At 34.5% G+C, this 22,274-nt stretch overlaps 11 protein-coding genes and 4 pseudogenes across 15 annotated transcripts, besides 3 other annotated features; 8 read left to right on the top strand and 7 right to left on the bottom strand.

Moving 5' to 3' along the window:
* Positions 1-136: 136 nt before the first annotated feature.
* Positions 137-1,779: a mobile genetic element.
* A 644-nt stretch (positions 1,780-2,423) lies between these two features.
* Positions 2,424-3,223: a mobile genetic element.
* Positions 3,224-4,565: 1,342 nt separating this feature from the next.
* On the bottom strand, positions 4,566-5,640 carry TVAGG3_0934210 (dTDP-D-glucose 4,6-dehydratase-related family; the record flags this gene model as incomplete). The annotated part of the gene is made up of 1 exon (XM_001297394.2): positions 4,583-5,629. The coding sequence occupies one exon, from the start codon at positions 5,627-5,629 to the stop codon at positions 4,583-4,585; it is 1,047 nt and encodes a 348-aa protein (XP_001297395.1).
* A 316-nt stretch (positions 5,641-5,956) lies between these two features.
* Positions 5,957-6,655, bottom strand: TVAGG3_0934200 (attachment subunit-related family; the record flags this gene model as incomplete). Its single annotated transcript, XM_051252717.1, has 1 exon — positions 5,957-6,655. One exon carries the CDS (start codon positions 6,653-6,655, stop codon positions 5,957-5,959), a length of 699 nt encoding a protein of 232 aa, XP_051078291.1.
* A 1,103-nt stretch (positions 6,656-7,758) lies between these two features.
* Positions 7,759-8,687, top strand: TVAGG3_0934190 (protein of unknown function, DUF4106 family; the record flags this gene model as incomplete). Its single annotated transcript, XM_051252716.1, has 1 exon — positions 7,759-8,687. A coding segment is annotated over one exon (929 nt), but the record flags the coding sequence as incomplete, so codon positions are not given.
* A 1,297-nt stretch (positions 8,688-9,984) lies between these two features.
* Positions 9,985-22,274: part of a mobile genetic element that runs on past the window's edge.
* TVAGG3_0934180 (uncharacterized protein) lies at positions 11,089-11,715 on the top strand (the record flags this gene model as incomplete). The annotated part of the gene is made up of 1 exon (XM_051252715.1): positions 11,089-11,715. A coding segment is annotated over one exon (627 nt), but the record flags the coding sequence as incomplete, so codon positions are not given.
* TVAGG3_0934170 lies at positions 11,937-12,646 on the top strand (annotated as a pseudogene). The gene has a single exon. A coding segment is annotated over exon 1 (710 nt).
* On the top strand, positions 13,021-13,553 carry TVAGG3_0934160 (annotated as a pseudogene). The gene has a single exon. A coding segment is annotated over exon 1 (533 nt).
* TVAGG3_0934150 (uncharacterized protein) lies at positions 13,558-14,355 on the top strand (the record flags this gene model as incomplete). Its single annotated transcript, XM_051252714.1, has 1 exon — positions 13,558-14,355. One exon carries the CDS (start codon positions 13,558-13,560, stop codon positions 14,353-14,355), a length of 798 nt encoding a protein of 265 aa, XP_051078288.1.
* TVAGG3_0934140 (Poxvirus D5 protein-like family) lies at positions 15,185-15,616 on the top strand (the record flags this gene model as incomplete). The annotated part of the gene is made up of 1 exon (XM_051252713.1): positions 15,185-15,616. One exon carries the CDS (start codon positions 15,185-15,187, stop codon positions 15,614-15,616), a length of 432 nt encoding a protein of 143 aa, XP_051078287.1.
* TVAGG3_0934130 lies at positions 15,653-16,070 on the top strand (annotated as a pseudogene). The gene has a single exon. A coding segment is annotated over exon 1 (418 nt).
* Positions 16,087-16,245, bottom strand: TVAGG3_0934120 (uncharacterized protein; the record flags this gene model as incomplete). The annotated part of the gene is made up of 1 exon (XM_051252712.1): positions 16,087-16,245. A coding segment is annotated over one exon (159 nt), but the record flags the coding sequence as incomplete, so codon positions are not given.
* On the top strand, positions 16,752-17,246 carry TVAGG3_0934110 (protein of unknown function, DUF4106 family; the record flags this gene model as incomplete). The annotated part of the gene is made up of 1 exon (XM_051252711.1): positions 16,752-17,246. A coding segment is annotated over one exon (495 nt), but the record flags the coding sequence as incomplete, so codon positions are not given.
* Positions 17,657-18,598, bottom strand: TVAGG3_0934100 (organellar and viral DNA polymerase type B; the record flags this gene model as incomplete). The annotated part of the gene is made up of 1 exon (XM_051252710.1): positions 17,657-18,598. The coding sequence occupies one exon, from the start codon at positions 18,596-18,598 to the stop codon at positions 17,657-17,659; it is 942 nt and encodes a 313-aa protein (XP_051078284.1).
* Positions 19,684-20,334, bottom strand: TVAGG3_0934090 (uncharacterized protein; the record flags this gene model as incomplete). The annotated part of the gene is made up of 1 exon (XM_051252709.1): positions 19,684-20,334. The coding sequence occupies one exon, from the start codon at positions 20,332-20,334 to the stop codon at positions 19,684-19,686; it is 651 nt and encodes a 216-aa protein (XP_051078283.1).
* Positions 21,199-21,450, bottom strand: TVAGG3_0934080 (uncharacterized protein; the record flags this gene model as incomplete). Its single annotated transcript, XM_051252708.1, has 1 exon — positions 21,199-21,450. One exon carries the CDS (start codon positions 21,448-21,450, stop codon positions 21,199-21,201), a length of 252 nt encoding a protein of 83 aa, XP_051078282.1.
* Positions 21,481-22,083, bottom strand: TVAGG3_0934070 (annotated as a pseudogene). The gene has a single exon. A coding segment is annotated over exon 1 (603 nt).

Here is a 22,274-nt window from a genome sequence, read left to right as displayed (position 1 = left end):
CACATTATATAATGTTTTCGACCCAGAAGACTAACAATTTTCCGAATAAAAACTTCATTTATTACTAAACATCATCAGGGCTAGAAGGCACGAAGTGCCTGGAAGCCCCACTACCTTTTTTTTTTTTTTTTTTTTTTATTTTATCTTTTTAAATAAAGATTCAGAAACGTTATTCACAACGGTTAATTCATTTGGTCTGGCAGCGGCTATCCACATCATAGCCAACAATTCCTTATACAAAATTCAAAAACTTGGGTGCAATCAGAACTGATTGCACCCAAGTTTTTGAACTTTCTTGAGGGAATTAAAGGGTGAGAGATTTATAGTCTATCTATATATCTCCCACCCTCTAATTCCCTCCCTGACAGCGGGAAACTTTGTCTGAATGTTAAACTATTCAGACAAAGTTTCCCACTGTTTGCGAAGGAATTGTTGGCTATGATGTACTGATTCATGATCAGTACATCATAGCCAACAATTCCTTATATAAAGTTCAAAAACTTGGGTGCAATCAGTTCTGATTGCACCCAAGTTTTTGAACTTTCTTGAGGGAATGGAAGAGTAAGAGGTATACATTATGAATATATACCTCTTACCCTTCCATTCCCTCTCTGACAGCGGGAAACTTTGTCTGAATGTTAAACTATTCAGACAAAGTTTCCCACTGTTTGCGAAGGAATTGTTGGCTATGATGTACTGATTCATGATCAGTACATCATAGCCAACAATTCCTTATATAAAGTTCAAAAACTTGGGTGCAATCAGTTCTGATTGCACCCAAGTTTTTGAACTTTCTTGAGGGAATGGAAGAGTAAGAGGTATACATTATGAATATATACCTCTTACCCTTCCATTCCCTCTCTGACAGCGGGAAACTTTGTCTGAATGTTAAACTATTCAGACAAAGTTTCCCGCTGTCAGCGAAAGAATTGTTCCATCTGGTGCATAGAGTGTGAATCTATGCACCAAATGGAGCAAGTCCTCGCGAAATTGCCAAAACTTGCGTCGCATTTCAAAGATTGCGACCCAAATTTTGGCGATTTCTAGTAGAGATGGAGTATTTTGAGTCACTGACCTATATGCAGTGGCTCAAAGGGCTCCATCTCTACTTTGAAGCAAGGAAACTTTCCTCGAAATTTTGATAATTTGAAGAAAGTTTTCAAGCAATTAACAAAGGATTACTCGCTATGAGGTAAAAATTTTAGATTTTCACCTCATAGCGAGAGCTTCCCTTTCATTGCTTGAAAACTTTCCCCAGCTTCAAAATTGGGGAAAGGGCTGTAAAGTCGACTCCGATACCAGCAGGTACCAGAGTATTTAAAAGAGAAGCCCTCGTACGAGTTTCTATGAAGACCTTCTCATTCAAGAAGATCTTAATAGAAAATCGTACGAGGGCATTGGAAACTCGCGTCTGGTACATGTTGGTACCAGAGTGTTTGAGATTTGAAGACTCTGGTACTAACATGTACCAGAATTTATGATGAATTTAAGATGGACCATTATAAAATGGTAGAGGTTTGTTTCAAAAAAATTTAGATGAGATTTGCATAGATATAGATTATATGATTTATACATATGAAAAATAATATATAAAAATATAATTTTGAGATAATTATGTAAATAATATTTTAAATATTTGAATTTGAGGTATAATTTTATAGTAAAATATATTATAAAGAGTATTTATATAAATATTGTAAAATAATATAAGTAATAAAAATTGAGACCCCCTCCCTGTTTTTGATGTTTTGTCAATTTTTCGGTAATTCTTATTGTTTCCTATAAAGAAAACATTTTCCTTGTCTTTATATTTTTCATACAACTCTGTCCAATGACATCTCACAAACTCTATACCCTCAATATATTTTTCTATGTCCTCTTTGAAAACATTTGTATAGTTAAGATATAAAACTTTTGACATAAGTGTTTCAATGTCATGAACTCTTATAGAACCACTATATAATAGTCTAGCAGATATACTATCCCAGTCTATATATTCTGCTTTTTTCAAAACCTCTCTCACAATATTTTTCTTATCTAATGGTATACGTTCCATCTTACCTATAGGTATCTTTTCTTTTAACTCTTTCAATATATTGTTTGTGTCTGGTATATGTTTGAGACGGTCCATATAGTTGTCGAAGTCATTGCATATAATCTTTGAGTCAGGAAATACGGTATGACATAAATGGGATATATAGAAACTTCCACCGAACAAATCTACAAATGTTAGACCATTCGGTAGTTTCTTAAGTTCTCTCAATATAATATCTTTACATCTACTCTTATTTTCAAAGAACGGTAATGGAAGTTTTGTAAAATTCATTTATATATAATAATAAAAATGTTTTTACCCGAAAAGTGACAGAAAAGTGACAATGTTGCATGCTAAGATCAGTCATAATGTAAACCTCTCAATTTTAGAGTAGGGGTAATTTTAGCTAAAAGTGACACACTTGTAAAAACTGACACACCCGTGAAGGGTGTGATTACCGATCGGTAATTTCGACAGTTTAGAATTTAAAATTTTTTATGGAACTGTTGCGAGTTTCATAAAGAATTTAAGGAATATAAGCAAAGATTTGAATCAAAATCTTAGACCTAAGCCGCTCGATTCGCTCGCGGCTTCCGCGAATTACAGATCAGCAAAGATTTGAATCAAAATCTTCGAACTAAGCCGATCGCTTCGCTCGCGGCTTTCTTTATTATTTTAAATTTGCATATTTCCATCAAAAGTTCATAAGGTAAAAATTTCGTTTATTTTTACTAAGAAAAAAAAGGTTTTTGATAATAAATTTATTTTATTTCGAAAAAGTAGCAATAATCGTAAAAGGGTATTGATAGGCTTGCTAAAGTAACTAATTTTAGCTGTCAAATACTTTTGTATTTTGAAGTAAATTAGTATAAATTTGTTTTTACTTTTATTTCGAAAAAGTAGCAATAATCGTAAAAGGGTATTGATAGGCTTGCTAAAGTAACTAATTTTAGCTGTCAAATACTTTTGTATTTTGAAGTAAATTAGTATAAATTTGATATTATTTTAACTCCCTTTGAAAACCTCAATTTTCCATACAGAGGGAACGGGAATAGCATCCAATATTCCCTGAGAATGGTTGCGCATTCTCAGTTCCCTCTATATTTCGAACGAAGCTCTCATCGGTCTTTTTTTTTAATACTAAACGTTTTTTTCCCCTGTCACTTTTAGCTAAAATTTGGGTTTGCCTAATTAGTTAATTAATTGGAGATATTTTTAAAAAATCACTTTTGATAATACTTTTGAGAACTTTAATTAAAAAAATATATTCAAAAATATCCAGGATATCAAGAGGGAATTGTTCCTTATGAGGTATATAGTTATGATGTATACCTCATAAGGAACAATTCCTTCCTTAAAATGAGAAAACTTGTTCGAAATTGTTTATCATTTCGAACAAGTTTTCTCGTTTTTAATAGGAAACTAAAGGCTATGAGGCACTAATATATAATCAGTGCCTCATAGCCTTTAGTTCCTAATAGATAGCTGGGGAACTTTCTCCAAATGATAAGTTATTCAGAGAAAGTTTCCCAGCTATCAAGAGGGAATTGTTCCTTATGAGGTATATAGTTATGATGTATACCTCATAAGGAACAATTCCCTCCTTAAAATCGTAGACATTTTTATACTTATTAATCAACCATTCAAAATCATATTCCTCTGAAAAGTTATTTTATTAAAAATTTAGAATTTTAATAAATATAGAGTTTGAATTTCATACAATACCTATATATTTTCAATAATGGAATTTGAAAACCATTCTCAAAAGTTCTCAGAAAACCTTTTTTTCATTAATTTTAAGAAATCTGAGTATTAAATTAAGTGATAAATTCGTTTGACACCACTTTAATTTTTAAATTCAAAAAATTATATGTGCTTCTTAAAATGACTCAAAAAATTTTATTATAAAATAATATATAATATTAAAAATCCCACAACATTTTTTACTTTACATAATCGTACTTCCTCGACGATTAATTTCCACTCAATTTCTATCGTTGACCGAACTTAGCATGCAACAACAAAACATGAAAACATATATAATTTGTGAAAAGCGACACAAAAAGTGATATTTAAAAAGTGACACTACTAATATGATGTAAATAACAACGGTTTTGGTTTTGTCACCGGCTGGTCGGCTGGGGTTCGGTCCTCCTCTTGGGTCTTGGGCAAAATTTCTTATGGGCTAGAGGGCGCAACGCGCCTGGAAGCCCCACTTACCTGACCTATGTTGACAACATTATCAACTTATTGTAAAATTAGACATAACAAAAGAGCTGTATCGATACAAAAAGTAAAATTTAATATTAATTCAACAGGATGACTAGTCATTCTGATATATTATTAAGCATACTACAAGGTGTTGTGAAATAGAAATCGAATGTTTCACCTTATGCAGTAATAATCACTCACTGATCAAAAGATAAGAAATCTGAACATGTGATTGTTAACAAACAATTTATTCATTAAGATACCATTGAATAATATCATTTTTTGGTGAAAAAAGAAAAAAAAAATTATGAATTTTTTTGTATATCAGCATATCCTTTATTCAGCTGTCTTTGGAGCATAAGCGATTGGATGTGGAGAAAGGTATGTGTTGATATCACGATCCTTCCAATAATCCATATGGTCTAAGTACCACTGAACTGTTTCCTTAAGAAGAGTATCGAAATCTGTGTTAGCGTGCCATCCGAGAGCAATAAGCTTGCTTGAGTTGATCATGTAACGAGAATCGTTGAAAGCTCTATCTGGAACGAACTCGATCCAGTCTTCTGGCTTTCCTGGCATGTTGAGGACCTTGATAAGCTTCTTTGTCATCTCGAGGACAGAGATTTCGAAATCTGTACCGATGTTATAGATCTGGTGGAGTTTGCCCTTATGGAGAATAGTATCGAAGGCCTGAACGACATCGGATGTGTGGAGGAAGTTACGGAGGGCTGAGCCATCGCCGTGGATGCAGCACTTGTGGCCGGCCTTAAGAAGTAATGTGAACTTTGGAATAACCTTTTCTGGGAACTGCTTTGGTCCGAAAACGTTGTTACCACGGGTGATGATGATTGGCATGTTGAATGAGCGGATGTAAGCTTGGCACATGAATTCAGCACCAGCCTTGGAGCAAGCGTATGGGTTTGTTGGGCAAAGGATGGACTTTTCTTCCTCTGCGCAGCCGGAAAGAACTTCACCATAAACTTCATCTGTTGAAACATGGATGAAACGCTTGATGTTGTTTTGCTTTGCGCATTCAAGGAGAACGTGTGTACCGAGAATGTTTGTATGTGTGAACTCAAGTGAGTTACCGAAGGATCTATCAACGTGGGACTGAGCAGCAAAGTGCATAACTGTATCAACTGCATGTGTCTTCATGATGTAGGAAACAAGCTCAACGTTGTTGATGCTGCCCTTGATGAAGAGGAAGTTTGGCTTGTTCATGATTTCTTCGAGGTTACGAAGATTGGCGCAATAGTCCATAACATCTAAGCAAATAATCTTGACATCTGGATACTTAAGGACTAAGTGATTGCAAACGTGGGAGCCAATGAAGCCGGCACCGCCTGTAAGCAGAATAACGTGTGGTTGATAATCCTCACTCATTCAGGATAAAAGTGAACCAACTTTTTCAAAAATCGAAACGGTTTTCAAGTAATTACTGAAATTGTAAAAAATCAATTACTGTTACTTTATAGATATGTTTGATAAATATTTCAGATGAGCCGAAATATGTCATTCAATTTTGTAGACTATATAATTTATGGCTTGCCAACAATATTAAAAAAAAAAAAAAAAAAAAAGGTAGTGGGGCTTCCAGGCACTTCGTGTCCTCTAGCCCCGGAGAAACTAGAGGAGGAATGATACAAAGACCAGATGAAAAAAATAAAAATATTATATAAATTTAAATTTTTAGTCTTAAATTGTTTTTTTTTATTCGGTATATTCTGAATCTTGAATGTCTTGGAAATTTTCTTCTTCTTCACTCTCTGAGGTGAGGATTTCTTCGACTTCTTCTTCTTCGCTCTCTGAGGTGAGGATTTCTTCGACTTCTTCTTCGCCATTGGGAGCAACAAATCCTGCGATGAAAACTTTGTATATACCTTCTTGAGGAGTCTCTATGATGAAAGTCGTATTGTTGAGGAAATGGAACTCGACATCTTGAACAAATTGGCAACTGCTGTGTGTGAATTTTGCAATTGTGAGAGGCTTTCCTTTATAGCCCTTGGGAAAGCTTGAGATAGTTACTGTTCCTCCATATGGAACTCTGGCAGGAATATCTAAAGCAACAGTTGTTATAACGTGGAAATTGTCTTGAAATTCTGGTAAAGGTTGTATACAATATAACCGTTTTGACTGTCCTGGTTTAGTAAAAAAGTATACGTAAAAGGACCTTTCACCATGTTCATTCAATTCTTCCAAATAATTGTATGAATTTGGATATAAACGGACAAATTCAGCAATTTTAACTTCTTGTAAATGCTTCTGCAAGTTCTTTGGAAACAAGTGAATGAACTGGTCAATAGCTTGCAACGCTATGAGATTGGCAGTAACGGGTAAATATGAAGCAAACATGTCAACAAGTACGCCAGGGTCTTTGATTTCGTTTTCAAGAGGCTGAATGGCATCCATGACAGCTTGAAACATCTCGTTATAATCTCGATTGTCTTCTGAACCCCACTGTTCATTTAACTTATCTAACAATTCTAACCTTTTCTTTGCGTATTTTCTACGAACTTTCTCTGAAAGAGGAGTGTCGCTATCTTGTGTGTCTTGAATTTGAGACTTAAATTGTTTGCTAAAGGCGAGATATCGTGTTTGCGACCTAGTGGTCATTGCAGAATGTGTTTCTGTATGTTCGATTGGATGTGTTTCTGTATTTTCGGGTGGTTGTGTTTCTGTATGTTCGATTGGAGTCTGATTGGTATGAACTTCTTCTGAAAATGCTTCTGTTCCGATAGTTGTTGTTGCCTGACCTGTTGGCTGAGCTGTTTCTTTGTGCAAATGCATATTGTCCAACAAATTGTCTTGAATTGTATGAGGAAGTTGCTTTGGTATTATAGGAGGTCGTAAGGGTTTTGAGAATGGTGAGACATAAGTTGTAGGAACTTTAACTGCAGAGGTAGTCGACGAATTGTTTGCGACACTTTTTCTTCCTTCCATTATGAAAAATGAACTGTTTTTTTTCGGACAACTCATAGAAAAGTTTAAAATAAACCGTTTTCGTCAACGGAGACCCCTTCTATTTTTTTATTTTATTTAATAGTTACCGTTGGAAAACCGTTCCATCTCAAATATTGAATGAACTATAAACGTTTTTTGTTTTCTATATATACTTTTTTGTCCAACGGTAAAACTTTTTACACAACGGTTTTTGAGAGTCGTCGCCGTTGACTTTTTTGTAGAGCACTCAAAATAGTATAACTTTGTCCGGACAAGTAAGGGTCTAACGTCGCTACAGGAAAAGTTACGGGCGTTCCAAGGAAGTATACTTTGAGAAGCCTTTTTCCCCTTATAGAATGAGATAAGACGGTTATTTTACAAAACTGACAACACTTTGACCGAGTAGTTTTTTGTGCTGAACAAATAGTGTCATATAAACATCTGTCAAAAACCGCTTTTTAACTTCACTTAAAATGCCACGTAAGCTACGTAAGAATATACGTAAGAGGAAGGGAGCATTGAAACATCCAATAGTAAAACTGACACCACAACAACAGTTGCAACAACAAATGATGAATGACCCCACTATGTTGCAACAAATGTCAAGCAACCCTATGCTTTTAAACCGAGTTATTGGTGCACAGAGTGGAGGTTTAAGAGCGGCACTTTTAGCGAAAATGGCAGGCTATGGTGGAGCTGCAGACGGAACAGCTTATAACCCTCAAAGTCAAATGAATTTGAGTTCACTCAAAAATCAAATAACAGATGTCAAAAAGTCAAACATAGACATACAGAAACAAATAAGTGAAAACGAAAAGAAACTAGAATATGACAGACACACAAAGAAACTCAATGAGTTAAACGTAGAGAAAAAGAAGAAAGAAGAACAACTGAAAGAACTAAGTACAGAGGAATATGCGAAAAAAGTGTCAGAAAAAGCAGCAGAAGTAGCAAAAATGGAACAAGATGTTATAAATTTGAAAAACCATACTACTCAATATAAAGTACTGAAAGATGAAGAAATAAAACAAAAAGCCCTGAAGACATATATGGATAGCGATGAGTATAAAAAAGAAGTTGAAGCAAATGTAAAGGCAGAAAAACTTTTACAGTTGCAAAACCAAACCGTACAGTATGAAAACTTAGCACAAGAAAGTAAAAATAACGACGCAGCCATGCAAAAGGCAATGAAAAGCGCAGAATATATAAAAGCTAATAATGACTGGTTAGATGCCCAAGCCAACGCTAAAGCAGCCCAACTTATAGGGTCAATAAGGACAAAAATACAAGCGGATGAAGACAGTTCAAATGAAGCTTTAATGAATGCTGACTTTAAGAATGCCTTCGAAGCTCTTCATAGTAAGGTGAAACTAGTGAACGACTTCTCATCTGGAAAGAAACTGAAGTCTGAAGGTTTCGACAAAGAGTTAAGAGAAGTAGCACAAAATATGACGAAAATAACAGATGCAGCAACGAGACAGGCAGTTCAAAGTGCCTATGACGCCGTTAGAGCAACTGTTGTGGAAAGTCAAGAAAAAGAGTTACAACAGACCAAAACAGACCTAGTAAATGCTTTCTTAAAACGAAAAGTCAGGTAGGACATTATGCTGCAGATGGAACATATGTGCCAGCTGGTGGAACTTATATACCAGCTGGTGGAACTTATATACTAGCTAGTGGAACTTATATACCACCAAACCCTCCAAGAGAAGCACCTGCACCAGGACTACCTAAAACATTTACATCGTCACATGGACACAGACACAGGCATGCACCAAAACCAACACAACAACCAACACAACAACCAACAGTTCAAAACACTGCACCACAACCAACAGTTCAAAACACTGCACACAACCAACAGTTCAAAACACTGCACACAACCAACAGTTCAAAACCACTGCACAACAACAACCACAAACAGAGCAAGGACATAAAAGAAGTAGAGAACAAGGAAACCAAGAATTCTTAAAAATGCTTAAGGAAATTATGGTTACCCAGATACTCTTGACTTTAGTGACAGATATAAAGAAGCTATTAGAAAGTTCAAGGAAGGAAATACTGACCCGAACCTATTTAGCTTTATGGTTCAGCACCAAATGGGATATAATTTCAAACCTGGAAAATACAAGCTCGCTAAGGGATATGATTTAATAGCATATCATCCAAATGACATGGATGAATTTACTCCGAGATATTTGGTGTCAGAGATAAATGATAATTCAACTATCTTCATGAAACGCGTAAAAAATAGAGACGGAACGAAAGAAGAAAGGTTATGATGCGGATGACTTAATAGGGAACTTGTTAAAAACGGTCTCGGAATATATGAAATGCCAGCAGATGAGGTACAAGAAACTCCACAGGAAGAAGTTCAGATACAACCAGACATGGAAGAAATAGTTCAGCAACAACAGCTAGAAGAGCCTGAAGGAAACGAACAAGTCCCTCCTTTGGAAACTAACTTCACAGAACTAGATGAAGATTTGGAACAGCCGAAAAATCTTGACCCTCAACAAGTGTATGAGGAGAATATGGAATCTTTCCAAGAGTCTAAGAAAAATTCGGCTGACATAGTAGAAGAATATCGAAAAATGTTCGCCGACATACAAAAGACTCCAACATCAGATGAAAATATTCAGCATAGAATGGAAGTACTGAAAGAAAATGTACGCAAATACAATAATCCTTTTTACTTACGACCATATAACGTTCAATCTTTGGCTGAACTCGGTGAAAATAAAAGGTTAAATTTCAACAAAACATATAGAAATGAAACATTGTTTAAAGTTCATTCAGAACCTAACCAATATGGAAACAAACCTACTTTTGTTTCTGCAGACTATGGAACTACAATGAGATGGGGTCATAAAGCTAATCCGGATAGGTGGTTCATAAACTTACAACCACAATTCCAAGAAGTTGTAGACGCAATGGAAGTGAATGGTGAACCAGATATAGCTGGTATTTTCAGCGCGGCTTTAATGCCATTGAAAGATATGAAAGATGCAGATATTTTGGACCAGTATGAAATGAACATGGCTGGGAAATATAACACCTGACGTTCTAGAACATTTATCTCAAAGAACTACACAGAACCATAGAGATGGTATATTTGGTGAAGAGTTTAGAAAGAAAGTTAGGGAGAGAGAAGGAAGAGAACCTATTGTACATGACCTTGCAAACGAAAGTTTGCAAAATGTCATAAAAACTTACTTTGCAGACAATGAACTGAGAAGGGATGAATATTTAAGAAAACTCAAATGGACAGTACCAAATGAAATGTTAGTATTGAAAAACATGTTCCTTGACAAAATAAAACCAACTACAGAAATAAATGACGCAAGACTGAAACATTGGGTAAAAGCTTTCCCATTCACAAAAGATATTATTGGTAACATGGAAAGAAAACCAGAATGGCTACAAAAACATATATTTGGAAACGAGCTTATTCCATATGGACAAGCTCTGTTTGAAGAGCTTGAACCGGAAACTCAGGAAAGAGTCATGCAAACAATACGCGAAGACTCAAATACAAACTATGACAAAATCTTTCTAGGATATGGTTACCTGAGATGGGCGACCAGAGCCCAAAGGCAAAAAGGACATGGGAAATTTACAACATACTAGGTGAACATGAGGCAAAGATGCAACAACTTGAAGCAGAGGGCAAGTTACCAAAAGCGACACCAAAGAAGAAGAGTAGAACAAAGTGAAAGTAGTGAAGAAGTAACTTCATCTAGTGAAAGTAGTGGCAATGAAGGAAAAAGAAGAGTTAAAAACTCAGTCAGGAAGAAAGTAAAGCTTGGTCCGACTATTATGACATAAATCCAACTATTCTATATTTTTACCCATATGAAATGTACGCCGCTCAGAATATAACGCCAACAGTTTTGGATGCCATGAACGGAAATGTTTCCGAATGGTATAACGAATGCGACAATGCCATTAGAAGGTCAGAAATAGTTCCTGGAACTTACGAATATACAACTGCTGTTTCTTATGGAAACGTAGGTGAGTTTGGAGAAGGTTCTTCAACAACAGTAGATATTGCTTGCGACAGGTTTCATATTATTTCTATTGACAACTCATTCTTATACGTGGAACAAGACATTGAAATAAAACCTTCTGCCAAGTTGTCTGACAAGAAAGGTTGCAATGGAATTTTCTATGTCGGATACCAATATGCTCCAGAAGTTTTCATGGGATATAAGATATATTCTAACTCTGACTTAGTTCAAACAGTAACATGGGCAAACTATGAATGGTTCGCTTTGAGAAACTCAGTACAACCACAAGCTAGAGAACAAACAGACCAGTATGCAACTATTGAGAAAATAAGAAGACTTGACCCTAACGTTCCAGGAGTTTATGTTAACCTTTCTGGTTCAGATGGAACTGCTGCCACTAAAGTAAAACTGAAACTTAGAGTTCCTTTGTCATCTTTCCTCATCTTCAGGTTTTTAAGATACTTGCCAAACTGGGCAGGAAAAATTTCTATCGAACTTACTCCAAGCAAAAATAACTTAGTCATTGCACCAACACAAGACCCATTCACATTACTGTAGCTGGAACGTGGAGCCAAGTTCTGTGACTTTTGCAAAGACAAAGTTGACTTAGACTTTGGTTTCTCAAACTTCAACAATGAAGTAAACTATTATTTCAATGCTGCTGGAACTGCTTGGGACCCAGTTAAGTTCACATGCGAAAATTTGAATGCAAGAGAATAGAAAGCAGACTTGCAGTCTATATGTTGGACCCAGATATTTCAAATGCTTTAGCTGCCAAATATATTGCAGTTCCACTTATGTTCCCTATACACCAAATATCTGTCAAAGACTTTGCAGGTGAAGTTGGAAACCAAAGTGCTGACCCAGGTGCAAGAACAGATATTGCTTTAACAACTGCAATGAAACATGCAGATACTATGTTTGTACTGTTCAGACGAACTATAAATGACTATTCTTGTTTCTACAACCCTGGTATTAAATATCATATAAACATAGATGGCAAATATTATCCAAGAGAAGAATATTCTACAGTTGAGGATATGAGGTCATACAACTTGACATTAGATGCTATGAACTTTAACAACAACTTCACAACAACCATTAACCCTGAAATGCAAAGTTCTATTATGCCATATGTGAAAGTATGGACTCATACAGGAGGTCAAAAAACTCAATATACAAATGGAGACCGTTCAAACTTTTGGCTTGGCATTCCATTTGCTGACTCAGAAGACTTTATGGGTGGTATTTCAACTGTTGGTACTGTCAAATACAATATACTGGTGACAGAGACGGTCCAGATGAATTGAGAGCAAAGAAGTTTACAAAACCAATAGCACTTTTCACGGAAGATGCTCTTTTGAAGATTCGTTCGATGAAACCTGCTGGGGCTCCTCAGATTGGCATAACGACAGCTTCCATCGAGCAGATTTTGGCAGCAGGTCAGTAAGTTGTTCTTGAACTGACTTCTCTCCGTCAAATATTGACAGTACGCCAGTTTTGACATAATATTGTATTATAAACTTACCTTTAGAAATATCTGTAAGTTTTGAAGTTATATTTTTGTCTGCTTCAAGAACTTTCACCATTTCAGTTATACCAACTTTCTTTGCTTTATGAAAATATTTTGGTTCAGCAAAGACTGCTATTCTATAACATTTTCCATTGTTTGTGTAAAGAACTATTCTGTCAATGTATTTGTATTGTTTGTGAGTAAACTTTGTTCTGCTTCAATTCGAAGAGATATCCGAATACGTCCATCTTTTTATTCTAAGTAAAATGTCATTTCCGAAAAATAGAAGCGTAAGTGTTTCAAAAGGTTTAATGGCGGTGGCAGATGTGAAGTTAAATTCACCAACTCAAACAAACAGTCAAAGTGTTATTGTCAATGTCAAAGACAGAGATGTTGAAGTGGGGAAACCATACGAAGACGAAGATGGTATAACAATTGTTCCTGTAAAAGAACCAACATATCCTGAAGTTACAGAGACTTAAGTTCTGTTGCAGATATTCGAAACGACTACCAACAACTGAAAGACAAACTTCAAACTCAGGAGAAGATTTGTCAAGCTTTAAGTATAATGTTAAACTTGGTCGAACACAACCCTGTAAAAGTGAACTCATATGTCATTGCACCTCATGAAGTTTTGAAAGAACTATTGAAACTTTTGACAGAGGCAGACGATATAAACATCAAAGAAATAGAACCCGACATTAGTTGCTGTGGTGTTTCATATAATGTCATTGACAAGATATACGTTATGAAAGGAGGTGAAACGTTGAACTTAAAATATAGTTTCCCAGACGTTATAAAAATATTTGACGACCACAACATTTCATTAAAATTTATTTGCTAAGTAAATGGCAGAAGACATAATGGTTTATACTATTACGACTAAAAACCCTGAGTCATATAATTCTATAACAACAAACTTACAAAGTCCTCAAGGACGATATTGTAAACTAACCTTAAACACAATGACGACTAAAGCCTGTTTTGCTCTTTTGACACCAGAAGACTTTATTGTTGTGAATGGTAAAAAATACTCCTTTGAAGATACTTACTCAGATATACCACCAACAGGTTTTGTTGACTTATTTAATACTTTAAGTACGGGTGTAACATGTGCTGCAACTAGAGCAGGTTTCATTATGTTTGGATGTCCGACTGAGTTTACTATAAACGATATGAGCTATAATACAAAACTTATTTCTGGTTTTTACTACCAACAGTTTCCTATAACAGGAAAAGGTGTCATACAAGGAATGTCTATTCCATTGACATTAAGCACACCAATCTTATATATTGTTTCAAACTTAGGTTCAAAGTGTTATTCGAATGTCGACAGAAACTATTATGACCAAAAGATACTTATGCGTATAAACAATACTTTCTCTGCTGGTTTGCCTATTGTTCATTCGAATGCAGAATTTTCAACCTTAGTGAACTCAAACACTTTGGCAAGTATAACGTTGACATTAGTTGACGCAAACTTTGTTCCTGTAAAACTTTTATGTCCTATGTATTTGTCAATGACGGCAGAAAGTTTCGAATTGGAAGATGCAACTGGTGAAAGTATTGTATTACAAGAACAACTTCAACAACAAATAGCTCAAGAACAACAAATGCAACAAATGGAACAACAAAGTCAAGAATAAAAAAATAATATTTTTTTATTTTTATAAAAATGTACAGAATAGATGTTTCAGATTTTTATGACTTCCAAGCATTCAGAAATATGTGTCCATTTCGAGACTATAACAAAGCAGTCGAGAATTTGAAACGTTTAGTCATTTATGTCGACTCTGCCCCAGAATGTTATGTATGAAAGAATGGGATGTAGTCTTTAACAAACCTAAAGCGACAATAGTTTCAGAACAAGAATGTAGACAGAAACTTAAGAAAATAAAAGTCGTACAAGTTGGCATGAAGATGTTAGATGCTTGGGATATCTTATTGTCAAAGTTAGAAGATTTTTCAGTTCGAGGTATAAAGTTCTATACACCTTCTCCAAACTTCTATTCTATCTTCACTGGATATAAATATGAACAAGTAGAATGGAAAGAAAATATTATAGAAGCTTGGTTAGACCATGTCAAAGAAATTATATGCAATGGAAACGAAAAGGTTTATGAGTATATCTTATGTTGGTTTGCAAACATCTTACAACATCCAAGTGCTAAAAATGAAACTGCTCTCATTATAATTGGAAAACAAGGAACTGGTAAGAACACATTCTTTACAGATATTTTGTGCAAACTGTTAGAAGGTTATTCGAACCCGAATATGACAAACTTAGAAAACATCTGTGGCAATTTAACTCCTCAATAGAGAATATGAAACTTATAGTTTGCAATGAACTTCAAAGTATAGATACAACAAAAGTTTTGAACTCAGATGCTTTGAAGAGTCTTATAACAGAAAGTTGGAGTTGTTGAAAGAAAGTATAAAGACCAAAGAGTTTGTGAAAATGTTGCAAACTTCATTATGGTTTCAAACAATGCTGTTCCGATGAAGTTAGAAAGTTCTGACAGAAGATATGTAGTTGTCAGAACGTCAGATTCTCATATGCAAGATACAGAATATTTTGACGACTTAGCAGAAACTTTGACATCTGACTTTTACAACCACTTGTTCTCATATTTTATGACATTAGATATTTCTAAGTTCAATCCAAGACAAATTCCACATACCGAAGAGAGACAAACATTGTTAGAAGCAAACAAGAGTGTATATGAACTGTTCATAGATGAAACTGACTTTGTGTCATTAGATGAAAGGTCATTGTACGATTCGTATAAACAATATTGTCAAGAATATGGTTATATGACAGCGTCTAAACGAACATTCTTGGCAAATGTCAAAAGTCTTTTAGATGTTCAGAATGGTGTATATACAAAGAAAATTTTTTCTGAGTAAATTTTAAAAAAAATATTTTTTTATCCGATAGAAAAGATGACAAAATTCATCTCAGTAAACAAGTACATGTCAGGACTTAAAGAAGAACTAGACCCATTCACATATTTGAATGTTTACTTCTACCATTTTGAAAAGTCTTCATTCAGCAAAGTTTGGAACATCGAACCAGTTAAGTTTGCTATTGTGACTAAAAATGGTGCGAAATTTGAAGACTTAGACATAGAAGGTTTGTTAACAGTCAAAGAAAGTTTTGACAGAAGGTTCTCAAACCTTAAAGAAGGCAAAGCATACAAACTTGTTATACCTTATGAACCAAAGAAAGCAGACGACTATGAATATTATGAGTCTAAAAGTTGAAGTTCAAGGTAAATTGGGTAAAAAGATTTTAGAGTCTAAGCCAGTGTTTGCTCCTAAAGAGGAAGAGAACATTGACATTGACCCAGAAATGTTCTAAAAATAAAATTTTATTTTTACATGTCAAATTTCTTTTTCTCTGGAACTGGTTCAGGTTCTTTCTTCTCTTCTTCTACTTTCTTTTCTTTCTTTTCTCTCTTCTTCTTTTCTGGTGGAGTTATGTCAAATTTCTCAGAACCATATTTATGTAAAAGTTCTTTGTCCTTTAATAGCTCATCTATTCTGTTTTCTATTTCATCTTCAAGAACAGCGCATGTGTCTTCTTTGCATTCTAAGTTTTGTTGGACTTCATCTCTCCAGAGGCGTCATCTCTGTCAACAAGTCTGTCATTGACAAATTTTAAGACTGCTCTGCTTAATGTTTTATGGTTCTTGTCATATTCCCAGAAACAGAACTTTAGAACAAATTCACCTTTCTTGTTTACACTATGTAAGATTTTATGGTCGACAGATGTTTTGCTGTCGAAAAGTTTGTCTCGAATATAGATAGCGAAATCGCTAGACATTTTCTAAAAGATAAAAATTTTAATTTTTCTAAAAATATGTTAGAAAAAAAGTTTGCTGACATTGACAAGAAATTTGAGAATGTTTTAAATAAGAACAAGAGGAAGTTAGAAAATGCTCAGATAAAGCCTATACATGACAAGTTCTTATTTGCTCAGAATGGTATAACAGGTCTAATTGCACCACCTGGGTCGGGTAAGACTTTCACTTATCTTAAAATGGCTGCACAACAACAAGAACTAGATGAGAAGAACCCATTCTATGAGTTAGTTGTTATTTGTAGTACTTCTGGTCAATTTGACCAAACCGTCAATTCGTTCAAAGATATTATAAAGAAGTCTAAGTTAGTATGTATAAAGGATACTGAGTTGTTAGATTGGATAAAGAAGTACCAAAGAAGAGTTTTGAAGTATAATGCTATAAATGAGTATATAAATTCTAAGTTTAAAGACCCAAATGAGGAAATGCAGAGAATATTAGAGAAGAAACACTTCAGAAACAAACAGAAAGAGATAGAATACATTTCGAAGAAATTGCAATCTTACGATTGGAAGACATACCCTCATAGATGTCTTCTTATCTTAGATGACTTTGCTTCTCATCCTTTGTTAAAGAACAGAGAACAAGACATGTGTCGAATTCTTAAGAAGCTCAGACACTTTAACATCTCAGTCGTAATATGTGTACAGACAGCAAAGAGTTTAAGTAAGGATGTTAAAAGAATACTTACTGACATTATACTTTTCCCCGGATTGTCCGAAGACGATTTCATGGAACTTATGAAAGAGTCCATGGCAGGTAAGTTTGACAGACATGAACTATGGGAGAAGTACAAAGTCATACAAGACCCTCATACTTCTTTCAGAATTCATATCTACGCAAACAAAGTTCAAATTGTAAAAAGTCAATAAAAATAAATGGTTCATTTACTCTGCTTGTTTGAAGTTGTCAAAATACTCTGTTATTTTTTCTTTCAGTAGCGGTAAGTCTTCTCTCGGTTTTCCGAGGGAAGCAATCTTATGCCATTTTACTCAGAATTTTGTTGCTGAATTCAGTAAAAATAATGTTTAGGTGAAGAGGTGAGATCTCACCCGTTTTTTCACCCGTTTTCTCACCTGTTTTTTCACAAGCGTTTTACATGAATTGTACGATGTATATTTGAAATCCTAAACAGTTTTGTAGCTTCTATTTCTTCTTTTAGTACATCGAATGTTTTAACTATGCCGAAAGTTTCTTTATACTTCTTCTTGACGTCAGATAATAGGAAATCGTCAGCAGTTGGATAGTTTTTGTTCAGAAATTCTAACATGTCCATTTTATTTTCTACCGGCTTCTCTGCTTCTTTCTTTAAGTCTGCATAGTCGTTTCGCATTCTTTCTATCTCTTTGACTGAGTAGTTATATTTCCTCATTGCTGCTTTACATTTAGAACATTGTGGGTTCATTTTTGCGTTATATTCTGAAACCTTACCTGCTAAAACAACTAAGGCGTCAATTGCTCTCTTCATCTCAAACATAGCGGGTCTTATTTGTTCGTTCCATACTTTGCCTCTTCTATCTTTATCTCTTATTTCCCAAACACATTCAGCAACTAACGAAACAAAGTTGTCGTAGGTCTTAAACTCCCCAGATTTATATATGTCAGAAATATTTTTATAAACCATGTCGCAATCTTTGTCCATAACTTTATGGTTGCAATGAAATCCTAGAAACTCATAATTTACCTTACGTATGAACTTCTTTATTTCTACTGAGTCAGTTGGTTTCACTTCAATTTCGTCGAATTCAGGAATAGTGAGTTTTTGTTGTTGGATTTCAGGCAATTTGGGTAAATGGTCAATAATGTCCTGCATTTCATAAAGATATTCTTCATTTTCTTCATCTTTCGCACTACAGTCTAAATTACTTGTTAAAAGTTCTTGCTTTATCTTCTGGATTTTTGTTTCGAAAGTATATGAAGAAGGAATGAAGTTTTTCATCTCTACTAACATAGATGTTGGATTCATGACTAACGAGTTTGGTGCTGTTGTTGTTTGAAGTGTTGTTGTGCCGATTGTTGAAATCATATCTTTTATACAAAATAAAAAAATAAATAAAAATAAAACTAACTTTATTTTTTATTTCGGGAAAATTCATGAAAATTCAAGAGGGTAGAAAAGAGGGTAGAAAGGAGGGTAGATCTAACCTTCTACCCTAAATTATATTTTTGGGTCCTTTACACTCATTACGAAGAAGTCTTGACAAAACATTTACGAAGAAGTCATGAAAATTCAAGAGGTTAGAAAAGAGGGTAGAAAAAAGGTTAGATCTAACCTTCTACCCTAAATTATATTTTTGTCTGATTTACACTCATTACGATGAAGTCTTGACAAAACATTTACGAAGAAGTCTTGACAAAACATGTACGAAGAAGTCTTGACAAAACATTTTACGAAGAAGTCTTGACAAAACATTTACGAAGAAGTCATGAAAATTCAAGAGGTTAGAAAAGAGGGTAGAAGACAGGTTAGATCTAACCATCTACCCTAAATTATATTTTTGGGTCCGGGAACAACTTTCTCTCAATTGGAGCTGTAGCATACTCTTTGCGTAAACGGTTCAGACCTTCTTCGAACTCTTGGTCTCTCTTCGATTTGGTTTGGGAATAGACTGGGTTGGTGGTACGTCGGACATTGTTCTGAAACAGTACAAATATTGTTCTGAAACAGTACAAATATTGTTCTGAAACAGTACAAATATTGTTCTGAAGTAGTGCAAGTCTTGTTCTGAAACAGTACAAGTATTGTTCTGAAACAGTACAAGTATTGTTCTGAAACAGTACAAATATTGTTCTGAAGTAGTGCAAGTCTTGTTCTGAAACAGTACAAATATTGTTCTGAAACAGAAAATTTTTCTCACAAATTGAGAGCTTTGACGGGAAATTTGTTCTGAAAAAGTACAAGTCTTGTTCTGAAACAGTACAAATATTGTTCTGAAACAGTACAAGACTAGTTCTGAAAACAGTACAAGACTAGTTCTGAAACAGAACAATGGACAACATCGAGCCATTAGATGAGAGCTTTTATGTTTTTTGTGAAAGTGTCAAAAATAAATTGTTTTCATGAGTTTTCTACGATGTTAGAAAAAATGTTATTTTCTAATATCTTCACATTCAATACTTTTTCAGCACTTTTCCGTAGTTATATATGAAAGACAATTCGAGATAAAAGTCATAGTACAATGGAATAATATGTTGCACACCATTTGTTGTGAACCAAACTTGAAAGTCAGAGAAACTGTTACTAGGTGGTTCGTAGAATTTAGAAGCAAAGTCATAAAAGTCCTTACCAATACATAGAAAACTATTGTTGCTTGAACTGAAACTTGCATGACACATAACATTTTGAGGGTCAAACACGTTTCTATAAACTGTCAAATCTGCTGGTGGAAGTATAAATTTAAATGGACCATCTGGTGGTAATGGTTCGTTCTGGTTTAGTAACCGAAGAAATTGTGCCCAAGAACGTTTGTCTACTTCCCAAAATAAAAACTCTGTACCTCTTGGAGGGTTAATTTCAATCTTTTGAAATGAAACGGTGGAGTTCATCTTGTCATATTCTAGTTTCAGATAGTATGTTCCATTTAGTAAAGAGTCGTATTTTTCTTGAAATTCCCAATAATATTTGTTCATTTGAGTTTGAAAGTCATTTAGAGTTTTTTCAAGACTTTCGTCTGAACGAATTGTAAAGATTCTCATTTCGTCAAATTTGTCTATTAGACCATCAGAACCTTTATACTGCCCATGAAAATATACTGCGAACATAAATGCGTTAGTTCTATTTGAAAACAAAACTCTTCTAAATCCTATTGCCTTTGCATCTGAAGGACTTTGAAGCCAACGAATTGGATAGTCAAACCTGTATATTCGGGATGAAATTTCTTCATCTGAAATAGTCCTACCAGCATTTGTAAAGATATAGTCTAACGGTTTTGTATCTGCTACTTTTGTTCTTTGTTTTTCAACCTGAAGCATTTAATATATGTAAAAATATATTGTTTTAAAATAGTATGCCATATAGCTTCTTGAATTTGTTAAGAAGTATTTGAACGTTTTTTCCATCTGTATCTCTAGTGTTTACATAAGCATAGCCTGCCTTAGTAAAATATACTTGTAATTTCCTATAGTTTACGCCGGTATAAAAGTAGAAAGAGTCTTGTTCTTCGCTATAGTAGTAAAACTCAAACGTATGCTTGCCATAGTCTGTAATTTCAATTGTTTCATCTTCTATAGTTCGTCGACAAATTCGAATACAATATCTCCAAATTTGCCTTTGTTCTTATTGTTTTCAGAACAAGTGACCCAACGTAAGTTTTCAAGTCTATTGTCGTTTCTTATACGGTTTATATGGTCTACAAAAGGTAAATTGTTAGGATTCAGTATAAAATGAGTTGCAATGACAACATGTTTAAAATAGTGTTTTCCACCCATCTTCATAATAGCATATCCGTTATTTCGCTCCCATTCGCTTAAAACTCTTTTTGTCTTTTTGTTTCTGACTTCAAATGACTCACAACAGTGAATTTCATATTTCTCATCTAACAAACAAGTTTCCCAACGGTCTTCTCCAACAAACTCAGCGTACATTTCAAATAAAATAAAAAATGTCACTTTTTAAAAAATAAATTTTTACTTCATGCAATGTTCACTAACATCGAAAGGCATGTTCATAAGACGTTCTTCTTCTAACCTCTCTAGTCTGTTTGGATAATTGGCACGTGCTGTTTCCAAATCCATTTCGTAGCGAAGACCAGCCAGTTTGTCATAGACTTTTATGGGTCTTCCCTTCCTATATTTAAACTTCTTCGAAACTCTCCAACCATATCTTTGCAACTCTGCTTTTATTCTAGCAGACTTTCTATCCATTCTATATGGGGGCATTTTTATAAAAATAAAAAAATATTTTTTTCTTTACTTAACATAACCGCCTGCTGCCATAAGTCTTTGACGCCAACCCATACCAGCTAATGAAGGTTGACTTGGTTTAGTTTGGAAACTAAACTTTGGTTTTGGTTTATCTTCAGTTTTTGGTTTTTCTTCAGTTTTTGGTTTTTCTTCTTCTATCAGTTTTTCGTCACTTTTCGGTTCCTCTGACTTTACCCTACTTGCAGGAACAGTTGTGTCGTCAACATCTTCATAAATATCATATGCCATTTGTTTTTGTTTTCCTTTCAACTTTTTGTGTTTGTTGTAAAGTTTAGAATATTTCGACTCTAAGTCAATGAGATGTTCTATAATGAACTGTTGGTCAGTGAAGTAAACTTTTCCATCTGTTGTCTCGAAAGCTCCTTCAGACTTCAATATTTTATTTGTGAGAGTCTGTTTCTTTTTTGAGATACTAGCCGTTCCATTTCTATGAAAAGTGACTTATATAGTGGGTTTGTATTTCCAGACCTGGCACTTTCTATTATTGAATTTTTCTTCTTCATCTGTAAGTTCTTTGACAGGTTTTGACAATGGTTCTGAACTTTTTGTTTGTGGTGTCAAATCTACCGTTTCAACTTCTTCGGTCATTTCATCTCAGTAAAAAATTTTAGTTTGGTTTGTTTTCAACTGGTTGTTGTTGTTTTTTAAGTCGGTCTAAAACTTCCTGAGGTATTAGGAAGAACTTGACAAACACGTTGTGTAACTGCTGGAAGCCGACAAATCCATCTTGAACCCATTTGTCTCAATGCTGTATTGTTCATTTCATCTCAGTAAAAAAC

Source organism: Trichomonas vaginalis, chromosome I (assembly GCF_026262505.1).
Source record: "Trichomonas vaginalis G3 chromosome I, whole genome shotgun sequence".
Classification (NCBI taxonomy): domain Eukaryota; phylum Parabasalia; order Trichomonadida; family Trichomonadidae; genus Trichomonas; species Trichomonas vaginalis.
This window is presented reverse-complemented; position numbering and strand designations above follow the sequence as displayed.